At 43.7% G+C, this 16,903-nt stretch overlaps 1 protein-coding gene across 1 annotated transcript; it reads left to right on the top strand.

The window, feature by feature from the left end:
- Positions 1 to 819: 819 nt before the first annotated feature.
- MALT1 (MALT1 paracaspase) lies at positions 820 to 16,888 on the top strand. Its single transcript, XM_054293356.1, has 17 exons — positions 820 to 971; positions 1,740 to 1,906; positions 2,691 to 2,812; positions 3,202 to 3,352; positions 3,476 to 3,654; positions 3,887 to 3,983; positions 4,637 to 4,669; positions 5,739 to 5,765; positions 6,830 to 6,862; positions 7,698 to 7,901; positions 10,920 to 11,097; positions 12,252 to 12,326; positions 12,713 to 12,840; positions 14,346 to 14,495; positions 15,206 to 15,363; positions 15,552 to 15,677; positions 16,424 to 16,888. The coding sequence occupies exons 1-17, from the start codon at positions 820 to 822 to the stop codon at positions 16,886 to 16,888; spliced, it is 2,445 nt and encodes an 814-aa protein (XP_054149331.1).
- The last annotated feature ends 15 nt before the right edge of the window (positions 16,889 to 16,903 follow it).

Below are 16,903 nucleotides of genomic sequence, written 5' to 3'. Positions count from 1 at the left end.
ATAAAAGAGTGGATTAGTGGGAGCTGTAGTTAGTTGGCTGCTACAAGGACAATGAAGAGTCAGTGCCTAGAGGAGTTGCCTACAAGTAACATCAAGGAGGCATGAATCTCTGGCAATATGCAACCCTTGCAATGTAATAATAAAACCTTTGTACTATAATGACAACAGAGAGGTGAGAATTCACCTCAGATCATCTGTCCATTTGCAGGGATGACCATCACTCATGGGAACATCTCCTTGGGAGGCTCTTCCCGAGCAGCCCCTTTTCTCCCTCGCTAAGGACGCAAGGTGCCTTACACTGCGTGCTTCGACAGTGGCACCAGGCTGGGGAAAGTTGTGACAACGACAAGAGAGGAGTTGTGATGATGGTTGTACTGGCTGCAGTTGGATAAATCTGCTTCTCCTCAAAGCGAGACCCCTGCCTGCAGTGTTCTGGGGGCTTTATCTGGTTTATGCCCCAGGCCCGATTCTAAAGCCACGCTCGGCCTTCTCAGCACCAGCTGGGGACCCTGCAGGATGTCCCGCCCTCGAAGTCGGATACTCTACACTCACATTTCAACATGGGTACAACCGTACCCGGTCTGTTTCCTCTCGGTGTCCGACGGGACGTACTCGGGGCACGGTGCCCCCCTCAGGGCCGGGCTCCCTCAGGGCGCGGTGCCCCCCTCAGGGCCGCGCTCCCTCAGGGCGCGGTGCTCCCTCAGGGCGCGGTGCCCGCTCTCCCCTCAGCCGGATCCCGCTCACCGCCCCGTCCCGCGCTGCCCGCACTCCCCACGCGGCGCTTCCTTCCGGGCGGCAGCACCGCCCCGGCGAGCAGCCATGGAGCGCGGCGCGGCGGGGCCGCTGCCCCTCAGCCGCCTGGCCGGGCCGCTGCTCCGCAGGCTCAGCGAGCTGCTGGACCGCGCGGCGCCCGGCAAGGGCTGGCGGGAGCTGGCGCAGCGCGCGGGGAGCCGCGGCACGGTGCGGCTGAGGTGAGCGCGGGCGGCGGGGCGCGGGCGGCTGGGCGCGTTTGTCTCGCTAATCCCCTAAAACACTGAAAGTCCGCTTGGTAAGTGACGGTATCACCACATACTGAAGGTATCTCGCCCCCAGGCTTGCGTGGCACTGTGATTTAAGGAAGGAAACGTTGATGAATCTTTTTAGTGGACATACGTAACCTTGTATTCTCTTTAGGTAGCTGTCATTATTTCTTTATTTGTGTTGATTGAATCGGCTGTGATTGAAAGTGCGTGATGACAACGACACCAAAGTTGAATCTATAAAGTTCAGACACAGTTAAGTGCACTGTACAGTCGGTGTGTTAGGCTGGGCTCCAGCAGCCTCTTGTTTACAACAACTTTAAAATCAGTCTTCCTGTTCTTTGAAGTTAAGAGTCTGACTCACTCTCTACGGCTTCTGAATTAGGCTCATGGAAATGAAAGGTGCTGTACTACTTTTTCTGCTGACACTTTGAAAGTGAAAAATAGAAGTACATTTGCTGAGAATTGTGAGGTACATGCATCTCTTTTACCATCGAGCTCACTAATACCAGTTTCTGTCTGTGGAGGTGTCACTGAATAACCTCTGAACTCCTGAAACTTGAAGGAAATGCTGCAAATATGTCCAAATCAGCTAGGAATTTCCCATCTCTATTTTTAAAAATATTTTTATTTATCTATAAGTGATTGTTTACCCAGGTCCTCTCTGAGGAAAAAGTATTGAGAAGGTGTGTGCCGTGTCTCTCTCCCATTATTCCACAGCCCTCTGGACTTGGAGCAGTGCTCCCTGCAGGTGCTGGAGCCAGAAGGCAGTCCCAGCTGGAGTCTCCTGAAGCTGCTGGGGGATCGGGGCTGCACTGTGGTGGAGCTGGCGGAGTCCCTGCAGGCCCTGGAGCACACAGAGGCTCTCCGGTGTCTCAGCCATTCAGGTCAGTTCTGAGCTGTGCTCTCACTGCAGCCCTGGATTTTAGACTGGCAACACTCAAGGTAGCCCTCTACAGTAACCAAAAACATCTTTAGTGCTTGCATTCTGGTGGTTGGGATGCAGATGATTACTGAGGTTATTGGTTGATCTGATTCTGAGGTTAAATGTGAGCCTAGCTTTCACGCAGTGTTGTTGCAGACTTGGACTTGGCTGGGTGTTGTCATTCAGTTTGCTGACTGGGGTTTGGTGTCCAGTGGATGTGGTCTTGGGACCATTCTGTAGCAAGATCTGGAATGGTTTAGGTTGAGAAAATAGCTGCTTCATATCAGAGTGGTGTCAGAGTTGCTCTCCTGGCAGTTAAGCTTTGCAGTAGAAAATTTGACCTGATTCCCTCAGGCTGGGCCTTAATCTGAACAGCTTAAAGAAATTGTTGGGAGTGAGCAAACATTTAAAACTGAGAATATCTTTCCAAAAAGGGGTCTGTGATACCATGAGACACATCATTTCCTTTAAAATTAAAATGCATTTATGATATGCTTTAAATCTTTTATGAGCTTCATCGAGTACTGATCAATTTGACCATGGGTTTTGTGTAGTGGAAGACAATTTTGAATGTCCTAAAGTAATTTAACTAATTGGAGCTGTGTGTATACACAGTACAAATGAATTATTTTCAGGTATATTTAATGGCAAAAATGTTCTGTGCTCCAAGGGCAATTTAAATGCAAATATAAATTATGGGCTTGTATTTCTTCATAACTTTCCTATGTGTAAATTGTGTCTTAAAGGTGTAAAGATCGTTGTACAGCCAGACTCTCAAGCAGTGCTCTCTGGCCAGGTTGTCAAGCTGTGCTGCTGGGCAACAGGACACCCATTTGTGCAATACCAGTGGTTCAAGCAGGAAAGAGAGGTAAGAGTTCATAGAGAATGCAGCGTTTTTAAATCGTGAAAATAAAACATAATTATTTTGGATTGTCCTTTTTTTAAGACTCTTATTCACAATGAGAGAAGATTGCTGTAAATATTCATAAAACTCATAAAGTTTAAGAAATGCTGGATGATCCTACAAATGTGCTAAAACAAAACTGCGATTCCTTGTGTTCACACCACTTCATTCCTGGGGGCTGTGAATGTGGAATGGGGCAGAAAGGAAGCTGTAAGTTCAGTTGTCTCAGCCTACCAGTAAGTGAAGCAGTTGAAGATGGTGTTAAGGACTTGGAAATAAATATTATAATGCTTGATCCTGGTTAAGATTAAACCGATTGAAATTGAAGGACTTTTGGTTCACCTGTGATGCAGGTTCCCCATGGTAATTCTCCAGAACTGGTTTTGAGTCCCGTGAGTGTAAAGGATTCTGGCTTTTACATCTGCCGCGTGAACAGTGAATCTTCTTTCATGTTCAGTCGGTGGGCGCGCCTTGAAGTTTGTGAGCCTCAGGATCTGCCTTGCGGTGAGTGGCACAAGCACCTTCTCAAAGTGCCTTCCTGCTTCCTCCAGGCACTTGGGTCCCTGTGGCTGTGCTTAGATTGTCTCACACTTCCTTTTCTTGGTACTTCCTTTTCCTTTTTTTAAGGGCTCTTAACAGGTTTGCCTGAAAACAAGTTGTGCATTTGTAATCAGCCTCAGCCACAAAACCTGACAGTGGGGGATGCTTTGGTACTAGAATGTGGAGCTGTTGGAAACCCAATTCCTCATTACCAATGGTTCAGAAATGGATTTCCTTTGGCAAATGGGAGCAAAAATGTCTACACGGTAAGTTACTGCAGTGGGTCACACTTGGGAGCGAATGTTAACCACTTTGAGCTTACCACAGAAAGTTCCCTTGAAGAAAATAATTTCTCCAGAACCTTGGTAACTTCTGATGAAGTGCTGCTTTTAGTTTTTTAACTCTTTTTTGCCTGTGGGGCTTAGATGCAAGGCTTAAATACCTGATGCAGGTATTTTTTGGAGGTCTTTTGGGATGATTGTGGTGATGCTTGCATAGGTAACATATGTGGATGTGGGACATCAAGGAACGTACTGGTGTCATGTGTTCAATGACTGGGAGGACGAAGACAGCAAGAAAGTACAAGTCACTATAGGTAAGTTCTTCTGTTTCATGCAGGTCAGCTCCTTTGTCCATTTCTTCCACATCACTAAAATTTATTTTTGAAGCTTTCAGTATTCAGACAAGTACATGCCTTCTATATTTTTAGTTTATCCATTTGTTAAAACACCTGTGCTTGCATCCAGCAAATGGCATTTTAGAGTTTTGGGGTTTTATGGTAATCAGCACACAACTGCTGTCCCTTTTTGGCCCTGCCAGCATGTATGTGGCTTGTTAGCAAATTGCTAGCTGATTTATGCTTTTTGACAACTCAAAACCACTTTAACCTTTGCTGGGGATATGAACTCTGTTACATGGAGTCCTTCAGCAATCAGAGGTTAGACTGATTGTTCATTTCAAGTAGAATGGATGAATGATTGTTCATTTCAAGTAGAATGAATCAATTTCAGTGCTGTGTGTTTGCAGTGAACTGAAGAGGACTTCCTCACCTAAGCAATACCCTAGTGTAGTACTCCTGGGTTTCAGGAATCATTACTGTACAGTGTTATGGCCAATGCAGATTTACACTGCTGTAAAGTGAGCCACATTGCACAGCAGCTTGACAGTGCCCTTTGTCTTCCACCTCGTGTGCTAACTCTCATAACTGAGAGCTCATCTTCCAATTTTTTCCCCTCCTTAAAACACAAGGAAGGAAAGCTGTAGCAGTGGAGTGCACAGAAGGTAAGGTAAACCTCTAATTGTAGTTTTAAAAATTGGTGATGGGAGTGACAGGTTGTTGAGTGTGTTGCTGAAAGGCATATGTGGGTTTTCAGGCAAACCTGGGTTTAAAACATTGATGGATGATGCAACAGTCCTCCTGCATGTGCTTGTCTCTTCTTTGCCTGGACACCATGATCTAGATCTCACAGGAGAAAAATCAGGCTACTTCCTTCTTTTGTGGTATTCGAGTGATCTGGAGATTTCTTTGGTGAGGCTCAGGAGGCAACATCCTAGCAAGAAAATCTGGAGATGTTCAGGAACGTGGGTGATCTTGGAGAGCTGGCTAGAGCTAGTTCCACTGCCAGCTCCATGTCTGCAGAAGTGATTGTAGCAACTTCCTTAGGATGATTTTTATTCTCCTTTGCATTGTTGCAACAGGGAGGAGAAGTGTCTTGTGACTGAAATGTTGGTGCCATCCCTCCCTGCTGAGCATCTCAGAGTCTGCAGCATCTGCAGCACAGGGGATTGGGTACAGTGGCACAAGGCTGCTCCCAGAGAGCACTGCTGCTTCAGAGATGTTCATTTTCTTTTCCCTGCTTTCCAGTGTTCTCAGAATAAAGAGGTGAAACCCCTGGTAACTTAGGATGTTTGAAGATTGTGTCTGAAGTCTTTCTGAATACACATGGCTTCCCAAAATCAGATTTTTTGCTCAGGATGTTGCTTTTTTTTCAGCCCTTCAAGCATCTGTTCTTCAGATTCTGATACCTTGTTCCTTTTTCCCTCAACCTACTTGCATGCCTGTGGAATTGAGGTGTCCTAACTGTCCTCCCCTTTGTTTTTACATTTACTGTACTGCAATGCTGTGTCTAGTACAGCTTAATGTATTGCTGTAGGATTTTCTCTTCTCTGTGTGGAATAAACACAAAAGGTTTGATTTGCACAAATGCAAAGTCAAAAGTATTTCAGATATGTAGTTTGTTTTCTGTGTTCAGCTTTGTTTAATAATGGCATGGCACTTATGTTTTTACTAATAAAATGGGGTTTCTGCTTCTTGTTTAAACTATTATTTTATTGGTGTTTTCCTTCACAGAAGATTTAAGTGATCTTCAGGAATCAGGTAAGTGATAAGTTTTGAAAAACTTTAACTTGGCATCTTCATTTTATATTACACTGAAGGCTTGCTGGGTTGCAGTATGAACTTTACAGTATTTGGATGTACCTGTAACTGAGAATTGAATAGCAGCTGGTATCACCTTAACAGCAGCACAGCTTTCTAGTTCCAAGAGATTGAACTTGAAGCATATAGAGAATCATAGGGGTGCTGTTTGTAAAAGAGCCCAAGGCTGCACATATACATACACAGATACAAAGGGAATTATCTTTCTTGTCTGGGGTTTCTTGGGGCTCCCAGTTTTAGCACATTGCTACTTTCTCAGATAATTAAAGTGAAAGAGATCTGAGGTGTCTGGCTATCACTCATGTTGAGTGGCATATTTCTTCCAGTCATGTTGGAGTCAGCCAATGGGATCTGAAGCCTGTTAGGTGGTTAGTGTAGAAGTGTAGCTCCAGAGGGGATTATCCCTCATACAGTTTTCCCAAAACCTCAGCTCCCAAAGATAGTTTCCTGGGTTAGATATCAAATATGTTTATGTTTGCCCAGCCTCAGTTTCAAGCACTGAAGGGCTTCTCTGTCATACGGTGTCGTGTTATCCAGGTGAGCCACTTCAGCACACTGCTTACTGTTTCTCTTGGCACAGCACTGGCTTTGCCACCCCTCTGTGAAGTACAGAATAAAAGAATTTTCACACTCAGATGGGAATTCCTGCTAAGCATCTCCCACCTGGCATGTTGCATTTTGTTTGGAAAGGATGAACTGGTCAAATGTCACTGAAAATGCCAATGTGCAGTTTGTGCGATTCAGCATCTATTCTTTCTTAATCTATAAAATTAGCTATTCACATCCAGTCAGGATTGTTTGCTGGAAGAGGCTGTGAAGGAAATCATCTAAACAAAAACAACAATACCAACAAAAGACCCCCAAACTCCACCAAAAACAGAGTGCTTTTTCCTGCATTGAACTAGCGAAGTGTTAGAGAAAGCAGTGCTACTAGACTGTGGCTGTGGGGAAGATGCAGTTCATTTTCTGTAGTCACTGACACGCTGCTCTTCTATTTCAAACAGACCCACAAGAAGAATCAAGTCACAGACCTGTGGGTAAGTAGTTTTGTACTGAAATGACTGTATGCATTTGACATCTAGGATGCAGATTTTGCTGCTACTGATACTGCCAGTGCAAGACCCATGGGGCAAATAGAGAGCTCCAGGGAGGGAGATCTGTGGATATTTGTGTAGTCCTTTTAGAATGCTCGTTTGCCTTTTCAGGAGTAAACTGCCAAGGGCACCAGTGCTGTTAGTGACCCTGTGAAGCGTTTGCAGCTTCTCATAGGGGCTGTTTGAGCTTACTGCTTCAGATTGCTGTGCCAGGCCTTAGCCAGTGCGTTCCTGCATTCCTTTGAACCCTTGGAGCCAGTGCTATTGGGATGATGTGATAGAAAGCATGCTATCCTGTCTGCTGAGGAAATGCTGTCCTTGCAGCCCTCCCCATTCCGTCCTGTGGGTGCCTTGGTGCTGAACTAAAGCTCATAATGAGATCGATAGCACATGTCATATGACGAATAGTTGCGGGGTTTTTAAATCACATTCTTAAATTTGCACTGTAGACTTGAGTGGTCCGGCATGTTGTCCTGTTGATACTTAACCAGATGGGAAGGCTGCTGGCCTCTGTCAGAATTTTATGGCTCTTTCAGGTTCATTAGTGTGAGGGGGAATGCAAGTGTTCCCCTCTCACGCACGTGATTTTTTTCCTGCAGGCTGAAAAGAGAGTTGAGCTGTGTTGTTGATATGGGATGACTTGTAAAATCAAATAAAATATTGTGCCTGAAGTGAGATTGATACCCTTTTCACTTTGGAAAACTTTAAATTTAAAGGTGTTGAATCCATGGAATATATAAATGTGACTTTTTTTTTTTCTCTCTCTGTGTCTTGGCAGCCACAGACAAGGTGGCTCTGTTAATAGGAAACATGAGCTACTGGAATCATCCCCAGCTCAAGGCTCCAATGGTAGATGTCTATGAATTGACCAGTTTGCTAAGGCAGCTGGATTTCAAAGTTGTATCTTTGCTGGATCTTACTGAGTCTGAGATGCGAAACGCAGTGGATGAATTTTTACTTCTCCTGGACGAAGGAGTTTATGGTAAGGACACGTGCATCCCTTCTGAAGTAGGTCCATTTTGTATGTATCAAGTAGCAAACATCTGGTATTTGCCTCAGCTAAACAACCTTCAGGGTTAATATCATGTATGTAGAACGGGAAGAATAAGCTAAAGGCACCCACCAGCATATCCTCTGACTTTTGTTAAAATGCTATTGTTCTTTTACTTTAACAACAGGTCAGATGTTTGAACTTCATTCTTTAACCGCACCTAAAACTGCACTGCAGGCTTTTATTTTGTTTGATAGTAGTTTGCTTGCTTAGATTTGATTTTGGGCCGCAAAGCACAAGACAGAAGTGGGGGAGAGCATGATGGAATTGATGTATGGAGCAAAAGCCTTGCATGGAAAAGGCCAAGAGTGATCTGGTTTGGAGTGTAAGAAAAGTGCTTACGTTTTCTGCTGACTGCCATTATTTTGTCATTTTTCTAAGATTGTATTTGCTAAGATTGTACAGAAAACTCCCGAAATTATTTAGGACAGAGAGCAAAATATTTTCCCAGGTCTCTATTTTTGGATTGCAGAATTCCTGTAGTAAAAATCCATTTGAGAAAACATTATTTGATCCTTTTTTGGAACACAAGGTCAGCTTATTTCTTAGCATGACTTTTTTTACGGATGTGTTACCTGATGCTCTCTCTGTGCAGAACTGCCTGCTCTGACATTTGGGCATTTCTATCTGAGCCAAAACCTGCCTGACACGAAGCCTCAGTCTGGCAGGAACATGAGGCTTTTGAGAGCAGTTTGCTTTTATTATTCTCTGGGAAATAGATGGTCTTATCTATTTGGGTGAGCTTTGAGATTTTTGCACCTTCTCAATTTTTCTCCCTAATTGTGGACATGAATGTAGCAAATAAAGTACTGAAAGGCTTTAATTAATTTCTCAGCAGCACCATATGAAAACTCTTACATGGCATATTTTTGCAGTTATACTTTTCCAGCCAGTTGATACAAAAGGTAAGCAGAACAGTTTTCAGTGGTGTGTGGCAATAACTACTTCTGTTTAAAGGATTACTTTGTTCTTTTGCATAGTGGCTATGAATGGCTTAAAGCCTATAAAAGATGCTGTCAGAGCCCAAATAGGTAACGATTTATTGCCTTTTCTAGTGGGCATAGCTTCAAATAGAAGAGGCATAATGACTACTGCTGCTTAGTCCCTGCGACATATAAACCTGATGCTTACTAGGTTGTGTAATTCTGGCTTGCTGCCAGGAAAGTGGCATTTCAGATGCTGGTCCTTAAGAGCAGGAGTAGTAAACAAAGTGACGATGACTGTCTCCTCTGCTGTCTTAGTCTGTGCTGTTCTAAATGTAGGTTGCAATTAACATTGTATTCCACACAGGGTAAAAGAACTGACCCATGTGTTTGAAAGGCTAAAAACATTTAGGCTGCTTTCTTTTTAAATGAGAGGGAGGGAGGGAGGCAGATATCAGTTAAATGCTGACGTCTCTGAGGAACTTGAGCCTACTTAAAATTGTTGTGTATGTCTCTGTTGAGGCCCTCCAAATATGTTTACTCCACTTACCCCAGGTATGTGCAGATTTATTTCTGATCTTGAGCTCAACATATTAGCTGTTGCAGGTACTTGGCACGTAGCACAATCATCTGCCAAGGATAGAAAAGGAATGTGGTCAGCCAGTCCAATTACTTACAGAATATATGCTCAAGTACAGAGAATCTTAAATATAACCCTGATTTCAGTCCAGATCCAAGCTCTGGAAATCACATGAACACTTTCTTTTTAGCCAAGGGCCTAGACACAAGGTTATGCAGTTGCACTTTATACCATTTTTAGCTCTCTTGAAGCTCACCAGGCTCAGGTAGCCCTCATATTTTCGTTTCTTGTAGCTATGTGTACTGAAAAGGTGAAAACATCTAGCATGCCCGTCTCCATGAGCTAGTACGTTAGGGTGAGGCTTACTTTGGGTTTTATCTGAATCTGCCAGTGTTGTAGTGACTTAAATGTTTCAGCAAATGTTAGTAAGAATAACAACATAAGAACATGGTATCTTCAACCAGCATAAATTGACAGATTTCTGTTGACTTTTATTCAGCTGAGCACTGTACTCTAATTGCAGATCTGACCCACAGACTGCTTTGACTAGGTAAATAAAAATTCTTTTTAGAAGGTGGAATTTGTGTCATTAAGGAAAACCAGCACTGGGAATAGGCAATAGGAAAATTCAATTAAATCATACAAGCCTCTGGTAACTGCATTTTATGGCAGTAGAGATTATTGATTCGAAGATCATCTAATCTTCATGCAAATTTAAATGACTTTAATGTTGGACATTTTTATTCATATAAGGAATATCTAAGTCCTAGCTTGCACGTCCCTTTCTCAGGGTTGAGAAAAACTTTCTTGTTTTATTGAAGTTTGTAAATCTTAAAATATTGTGGACTGTTGTGCAGTGACACGTGAGGGACATGATGGCAGGATAATAATTTCTGGGTAGATAAGCATGCAAAGAGTTTGTTTAGTAGACCCAGAAGAGTCATGAGTCTGTGACTAGGAGATATAGCTGCAATCAACTGAACATGAGCTGTTGGTAGTCGGTAATGGGGATGTCCTCTGGAGTCCTACCAAACTCTTCAGCATTTTTTTTTTCTGTCTATAAGCTGCAGACTTATTGCTGCTCAGAGCTTAGTAATTGCACATGTGGAGAAGATGTTTTATGGTTGGCACACTTCCTTGTTCCTGTCTGTGAATTACACATAACAGGCTGTCTCTGTTAGAGGTTATAGCTATTAGAGCATTTTAAGAGTATTTAACTTTGTGTCTTTATGCAAATGTCTAACTGATTCTATTGCATGTGTGATTTTTGTGCTTCTGTTAATTTATTGTGTTGGTGTATTGTGGAGTTGTTGTAATTGTGGCTTGGAGTGGCTTCAGTGAGCTCCCTGGCCCACAGTCAGTGCTGTGCATGACAGTTTTGACCCCTTTTGAAATGGACAGAAGTCTCTGATGCCCTGCTCACTCTCGCACCTGTTTTGAACTCAGGTTTGTTGTACTATGCTGGCCATGGCTACGAGAACTACGGGAACAGTTTCATGGTCCCTGTTGATGCCCCGAGCCCATACCGCTCGGCCAACTGCCTGTGCGTGCAGAACATCCTGCGGCGGATGCAGGAGAAGCGCACGGGACTCAACGTGTTCCTGCTGGACATGTGTCGCAAAAGGTACCCCCTGCACCCGGGAGCGAGCTGGCCTCTGCTCCCTGGGCTCCCCACAGAACGCTGCGCCTCATGCACATGACAACTCTTTAGGCTGAAGATTCACTGTGCTGCAAAGTCCATGGTTCTGGGGATTCACAGCCCGCACCTGAGTGCTTAAAGCATCGGTGGGATTCACCTATACTTGTGCCCATGGCCTTGGACAGAGATGTGAACCTGGTGGTTAGACTTTGTCCCCATGGGTACATACCTGCTTCCTGATTTCAATGACATTTTTTTCTTTTCTGCTGCTGTTTTTTAGACGTTATAAACAGACTGATCAGATAAAAGTAAAATTTGGCATCTTAAAGAAGAAACAGGACCCTTTCCCCTGGGATTATTATCCATCTTCTTCATTACAGGGAGGAAGGAAAGCCCTGCGATCAAAGGCATGTTAACTTAGCAGAAGGGCTCAAGTGAAGTGCTTATTTTAGAATTCCTGAGAGCCATGGATTTTGCTTCTATACTGAGGATGTTGTATCTTTATTTAGAGGTTAAAAACCAACTGATTTATGGGATTTTTTTTCTACACAAAGTACTGTGTTCTTTCCATGTTGAGATACTACTATGATCAATTAAACTTGCACTTGAAATCAGCTCTTCAGTCAGCACTTCTGGCAATTGGTCTCTGAGGAATGTTTCATAACAGAAAGTTGCTGGCACTTCAGTATCTGTGGAGCCTCCAAACTTCTTTGCTAATGAAATGCCCATGACCCAATTCAGCTTCACAATCTGCTGTCCAGATACAAAATCCATCTACGTAAGCTTTGTACTAACAGCGCCATGTTTGTTTTTTACATTTTAAAAAACATGGCATTTTTGAAATAACCTAAAATGGGTGGATATCAGAACTGTGTTTTGCAGAGATTGCAGCCAGACTCTACTGGTTACTACAGCATGCCCTTCTCTGGGTAATGCCTGGTGCCTATGTCTTTACACTGCCCTCAGGCTGAGTGTTGATGGTGCTGGCTTTTGTATGTGAGCAGTCAGGATTCATTACAGACTTGGAGAAGTGAAACAAATTACTGGTTCTGAACTCTCTCTGTTTTGTGTTTTGATTTTGTTGCCATTATGAGTTCTCAAATTACTATTTTGCTTTCTTGTGTTTCCATTTATTACAGAAATGAATATGATGACACGATTCTTATCTTGGATGCTCTGAAGGTTACAGCCAACATTGTTTTTGGATATGCAACGTAAGGAAGTTATTCTTTTGTGCCACAGAAATGACTGAGATTGTATAGCTGATCTTTTTCAGAATTGTGCTGTGGGCCAGTAACCTTGGTCACTTTTCAAGTGCAAAAACTGCTGAATAGAAATAGTCAGGAGCTTTACTAAAATTGTCAATAAGAAATTTAAACTCCTCATATGAGCAGTTTGATGAACAGGTCTAATCTGTGGTGTCATTTTTAAGAGAAACTTCCATCAGCTGCTTGGAAGGGAACATGAAGAGCAGGTTGGCCTTGGACACAGCCTGGTTTTCAAATTGTAGGGTTTCTTTCCCCATTCCCAGTATAAATGTACTCTTAATCCTGCAGGTTTTTCAGTGTTTTTTCCTTGACCGATGCTGATGATCTCACAGGTGCCAGGGAGCAGAAGCTTACGAAATTCAGCAGCTGGGGTTGGCCAATGGAATCTTCATGAAGTTCCTGAAGGACCGTTTGTTAGAAGACAAGAAGATCACTGTTCTGCTTGATGAGGTTGCAGAAGGTGAACTCCAGCTTACTGCACTAACAGCCTCCTCAGTCTGCATTACTGAAAACAACTTTGCTTCCATGTCTTTCCTCTCATGGTGAATGTGTTACATGAATTAAATCTTGTTGTGCTTTGTTCAGATACCAGGTGCTACTGGGCAGCACATGAACAACATTCCTGATGCTCAACCTCCTTAATAGTGCTCAGTTTTATACTTCCCTCTTCAGTGAACCTTATTTGTTCTGAGTATCTTTCAGCGTGGAGCTTTGAATTGTCCATCCACAAAACTGCTCTTCTGTTGTGTGGTGCCAGCTGCTTGTGGTAGTCCAGTCGTTTGCATGTTCATTTAAACAATTAACATAATCCTACTTGCCTCGGGGTGCTATAGCAATGATAATGATTTGTTCTCTAAGTGCAGTAAAAAGAGCAGTGCACTGTGTGAATTTGCCTGGCTCATTGATTGTATTTTTGATGGGAGAAGCGCTAAAGTGAAAAGTGTGGAGGGAAAGCATACTGCTTCTGTGCAGACACCTGCTCCAAGCACAGAACAGTGTCAAACTGGTGTGTGTAGGTGCAGCAGCCTGGGGCAGCTGCAGGTCGCAGAGCTTTGTGTTCTGTTCAGGAGTGCAGGGAAAGATTGCCTGGTCAGGCAGCATGACAAGCACTGGGAGCATTCCCAGGTGTCAGGTGCCAGGGATTACGCAGGTTCTGTGCTGACAGTGCCAGAGGAATGTTCCCATTAAGTGTTCCATGGAAAAGGCTGTAGCCTGCTGGCTCCGTGGTTCTTGCTGTGCCTGTGCCACAAGAGTGCAGTGCTGGCTCATGGTCAGCTTGGTGACCACTAGCTCCCCAAGCAGGTCCTTTCCTGCAGATCTGTGTCCCAGTGAGTCAGGGCCCTTCATGGGCCTCTGCAAGGGATTTTTCCTGCTTGGGAGCAGAACTTGGTGTTCCCTATTACTGGACTTGATGACATTCCTCTCTGCTCAATTCCACAGCCTGTCCAGGACCCTCCCAAGAGCAGTACAGTCTTGTGGGGGATCAGCCACTCCTCTCGGTTTTTAATCATCTGCAAACTTTCCGAGTTTTGTTCTCTTTCCTGACACATAGGTCATTAGTGATGCTGTTAAATAATCAATATTGGACCCTTGTATCTAAACCTAAAATAGGCCCCTTGCCCCCAGTTCTTTACAATAATCTCCTCCAATGGAATTACTCACATTCTTGAAATTAGCCACTCTAATTAGGACCTTACCCAGTCAGAGCTGTGATGCTGCTTGGACTGGCTCTGAGGAACGGGACAATGTTGGCCAGGCTGCATGCAACCCCTTGGGGCTCTGCAGAGGTGCCTGGCCTTCAGGGAAGGAAGAGCTGAGCAAGGAGTACCTGTAAAACTGTGGCTCTTGATGGATGTGCTGGCTCTGCCATAACTACAGTAACCACACATTGCAGGAAAGTACTTAATTCAGTTGGAATTGCAGCAGCATTGATTTTAAAAGAAGCTCTCTGCATCTTGTTTTTAGATATGGGCAAGTGTCCCCTTACCAAAGGCAAGCAAGCCCTGGAGATCCGCAGCAGCTTGTCAGAGAAAAGGGCATTAACTGATCCTGTTCAGCAAAGCTCATCTTCTGCAGAGTGCCTGGCACGGAACCTGCAGTGGGCCAAGGCTCACGGTACAGTACAGTCTGCTTTCAGATGACCCTGCTGCCGTGATGGGAGGAGGGAGGGCAGGCACTGCTGAGTGCAAATGGAAGAAGTGCAAGGCTATAGCTACGTTTTCATTACTATGTTCCTTTGGAAGTTTTTGGGTTGGGGCTTACCCTTACATGAGATAGTAATGAACAAGATGACATGTAGAATTCATGTATATTCAGTATATTTAAGACCACTCAGACCCTGGAGGGGAGACTTAGGGGTTGTCTGTCTCCTGGGACAGTCTCCCAGAACTGCTTGTCTAGCAGTGACATTTGTAAGATGTCACTGATCGCATTCTAAAGTCAACACCTAAAATAGCCAGGTGAACTGTATAGTAAATGTGCATGATGAAAAGAACTTTCCAATGCAGACAACTAAGAAAACTAAAATAAGACTGAGATGAGTTCCAGGTTTCCTAGCCTTTTAAGAAGGCCAGTGGGGCTTAAGACCTGTTTTTACCTTTTTCACCTAAACCTGTTGGAGTGCATCTTCAAATTTCTTTAACCGTTGGGGCAGAGGGTCAGGGATGGCATTTCTAAGACCACTTGTCATATAGGAAGGCTCTCTCAGAGATGCAGTTGTTTATTTGAGCCCAAGCACTTAATTCTTGTTTGTTAAATGATTGAAAAAGAAAAATGCATATGCTAAATTTATATTTAGACTGTAACAATGTGTTATTTATTGGCAGAGCTTCCAGAAAGTATGTCCCTTGAATTCCAGTGTGGTGTTCAGATTCAGTTGGGGTTTGCAGCAGAGTTCTCCAATATCATGATAATCTATACACAGATAATTAAGAAGCCCCCTGAAATCACAGCTTGCAGAGCCCACATCACAGACTTCCCACTTGTAAGTGCTTCCTGCTGCTGTCTCAAGATCTCGCTCCACTGAAGTTGAAAATTTTCTGCTCCACCCATATCAAGTTGCATCTTGTATAATAAAATGGGTCTAAAGTGCTTTAACTTATCAAACTGAAAGAAATACTCTTTTATGATCTATAAATTCTATATCATCAATTAAGGTTTTTTTTTTCTTAGGACTTGGATGTAGATCCTAAAGAGGCCAATAAAGGAACTCCTGAGGAAACTGGAAGCTATTTAGTATCAAAGGATCTTCCCAAACACTGCCTCTACACCAGGCTGAGTTCACTGCAAAAGCTAAGGGTTAGTATATACTGTTCATTACAAGTTTGCCCAGATAATTGACACTATTTATGTTGCTTTGCAGTTCTGTTGAGGCAGCTGTGTATTGTTACTGTGGTAAGTTCTTTGGAGGGAAAGAATGGGTAATAACGCAATTCAGTGACTTTAATTTCAGCTGAAAAGTAAAAGGCAGGGAATTGATGCATATGCAATCCTGAAACCAGTGTGCAAGGCCCTTTGTATTTTCCAGGCCCATGCTGAACTTGGCCAAGATGGTTATTTTTGTGCAGATCACCTATTGCATGCTCTGAGGATGTTCCTGTGCTTTTTAGGAGGAACATGTCCTGAAGCAGAGCTGCCTCTTACACAGTCGTTAGTAGGAGATGAAAGTGTTGTGTATCATGTGTTGTGTTGTGCTCCTGGGCACACAGTTTTTGAAAGGTTCTCTTCAGACTGGGGCACTGCTAAGTGTCTGTATGTTTGTGTCCTGAACATCTGTGCCAGACACAGCCTGGCATCTCTTCTTCAGGGCTTTTGGCAGTTGAGGTAACACAAGTGCAGACTGTTCAGTGAAGAAGCAGTGGCCAAAAGAGGACCTCAGGAAACAAGGCCTGCCCATTGTGTCCCTAGCTCCTAAAGAGGTCACTCTGCTTCTCCTGGAGGCTGGACCCTCCCTAAGTGTTTCCTGTAGTGTTTATTTGCAGAGTATAAGTATATATATATATATAAGTATAGCTTTTTCTCTCCCCTTCTTTCTGTTTTTACAGGAACATTTAATCTTCACTGTTTGCTTGCACTATGAGTATTCAGGAATAGAAGATTCAATGGACGAAAGAAAGGAGATTAATGTTGGGAAGCCCCTTATTGCTAAATTAGGGCTTCACCCTGGATTCAAACCCAAGAACTGTCTCCAGACATGTTGCATGCCTGGTTATCCTTTTCATAATCCAGTGGAATCGAGTCCAGAGGCAGCTGAATACTACATCCCTAGTCATTGCCAACCCAGTTCCTCTCCAAGTGTTTACCATCCACACTGTGCTTGCTCAAACAGCATCACACATCCAGAGGCATGTTCCTGCAATGGAACTGCCAGGATGTTGGCTCCAAGACACGAAGTACAGCATTACTCACCCACTGTGGAAAAGCAGAATGTACCAGTAGAGACCACTGATGATACTGTTGAACTGGAATTCTTCCTCTCTGACAGCCTGAGCCTCTCTGAGCAGCAATAGCTGGGATGTGTTTGG

This window comes from Melozone crissalis, unplaced genomic scaffold (genome assembly GCF_028551555.1).
Source record: "Melozone crissalis strain CALT ecotype California unplaced genomic scaffold, PUWL_Pcris_2 ptg000136l_1, whole genome shotgun sequence".
NCBI classification, from domain to species: Eukaryota; Metazoa; Chordata; class Aves; order Passeriformes; family Passerellidae; genus Melozone; species Melozone crissalis.
This window is presented reverse-complemented; position numbering and strand designations above follow the sequence as displayed.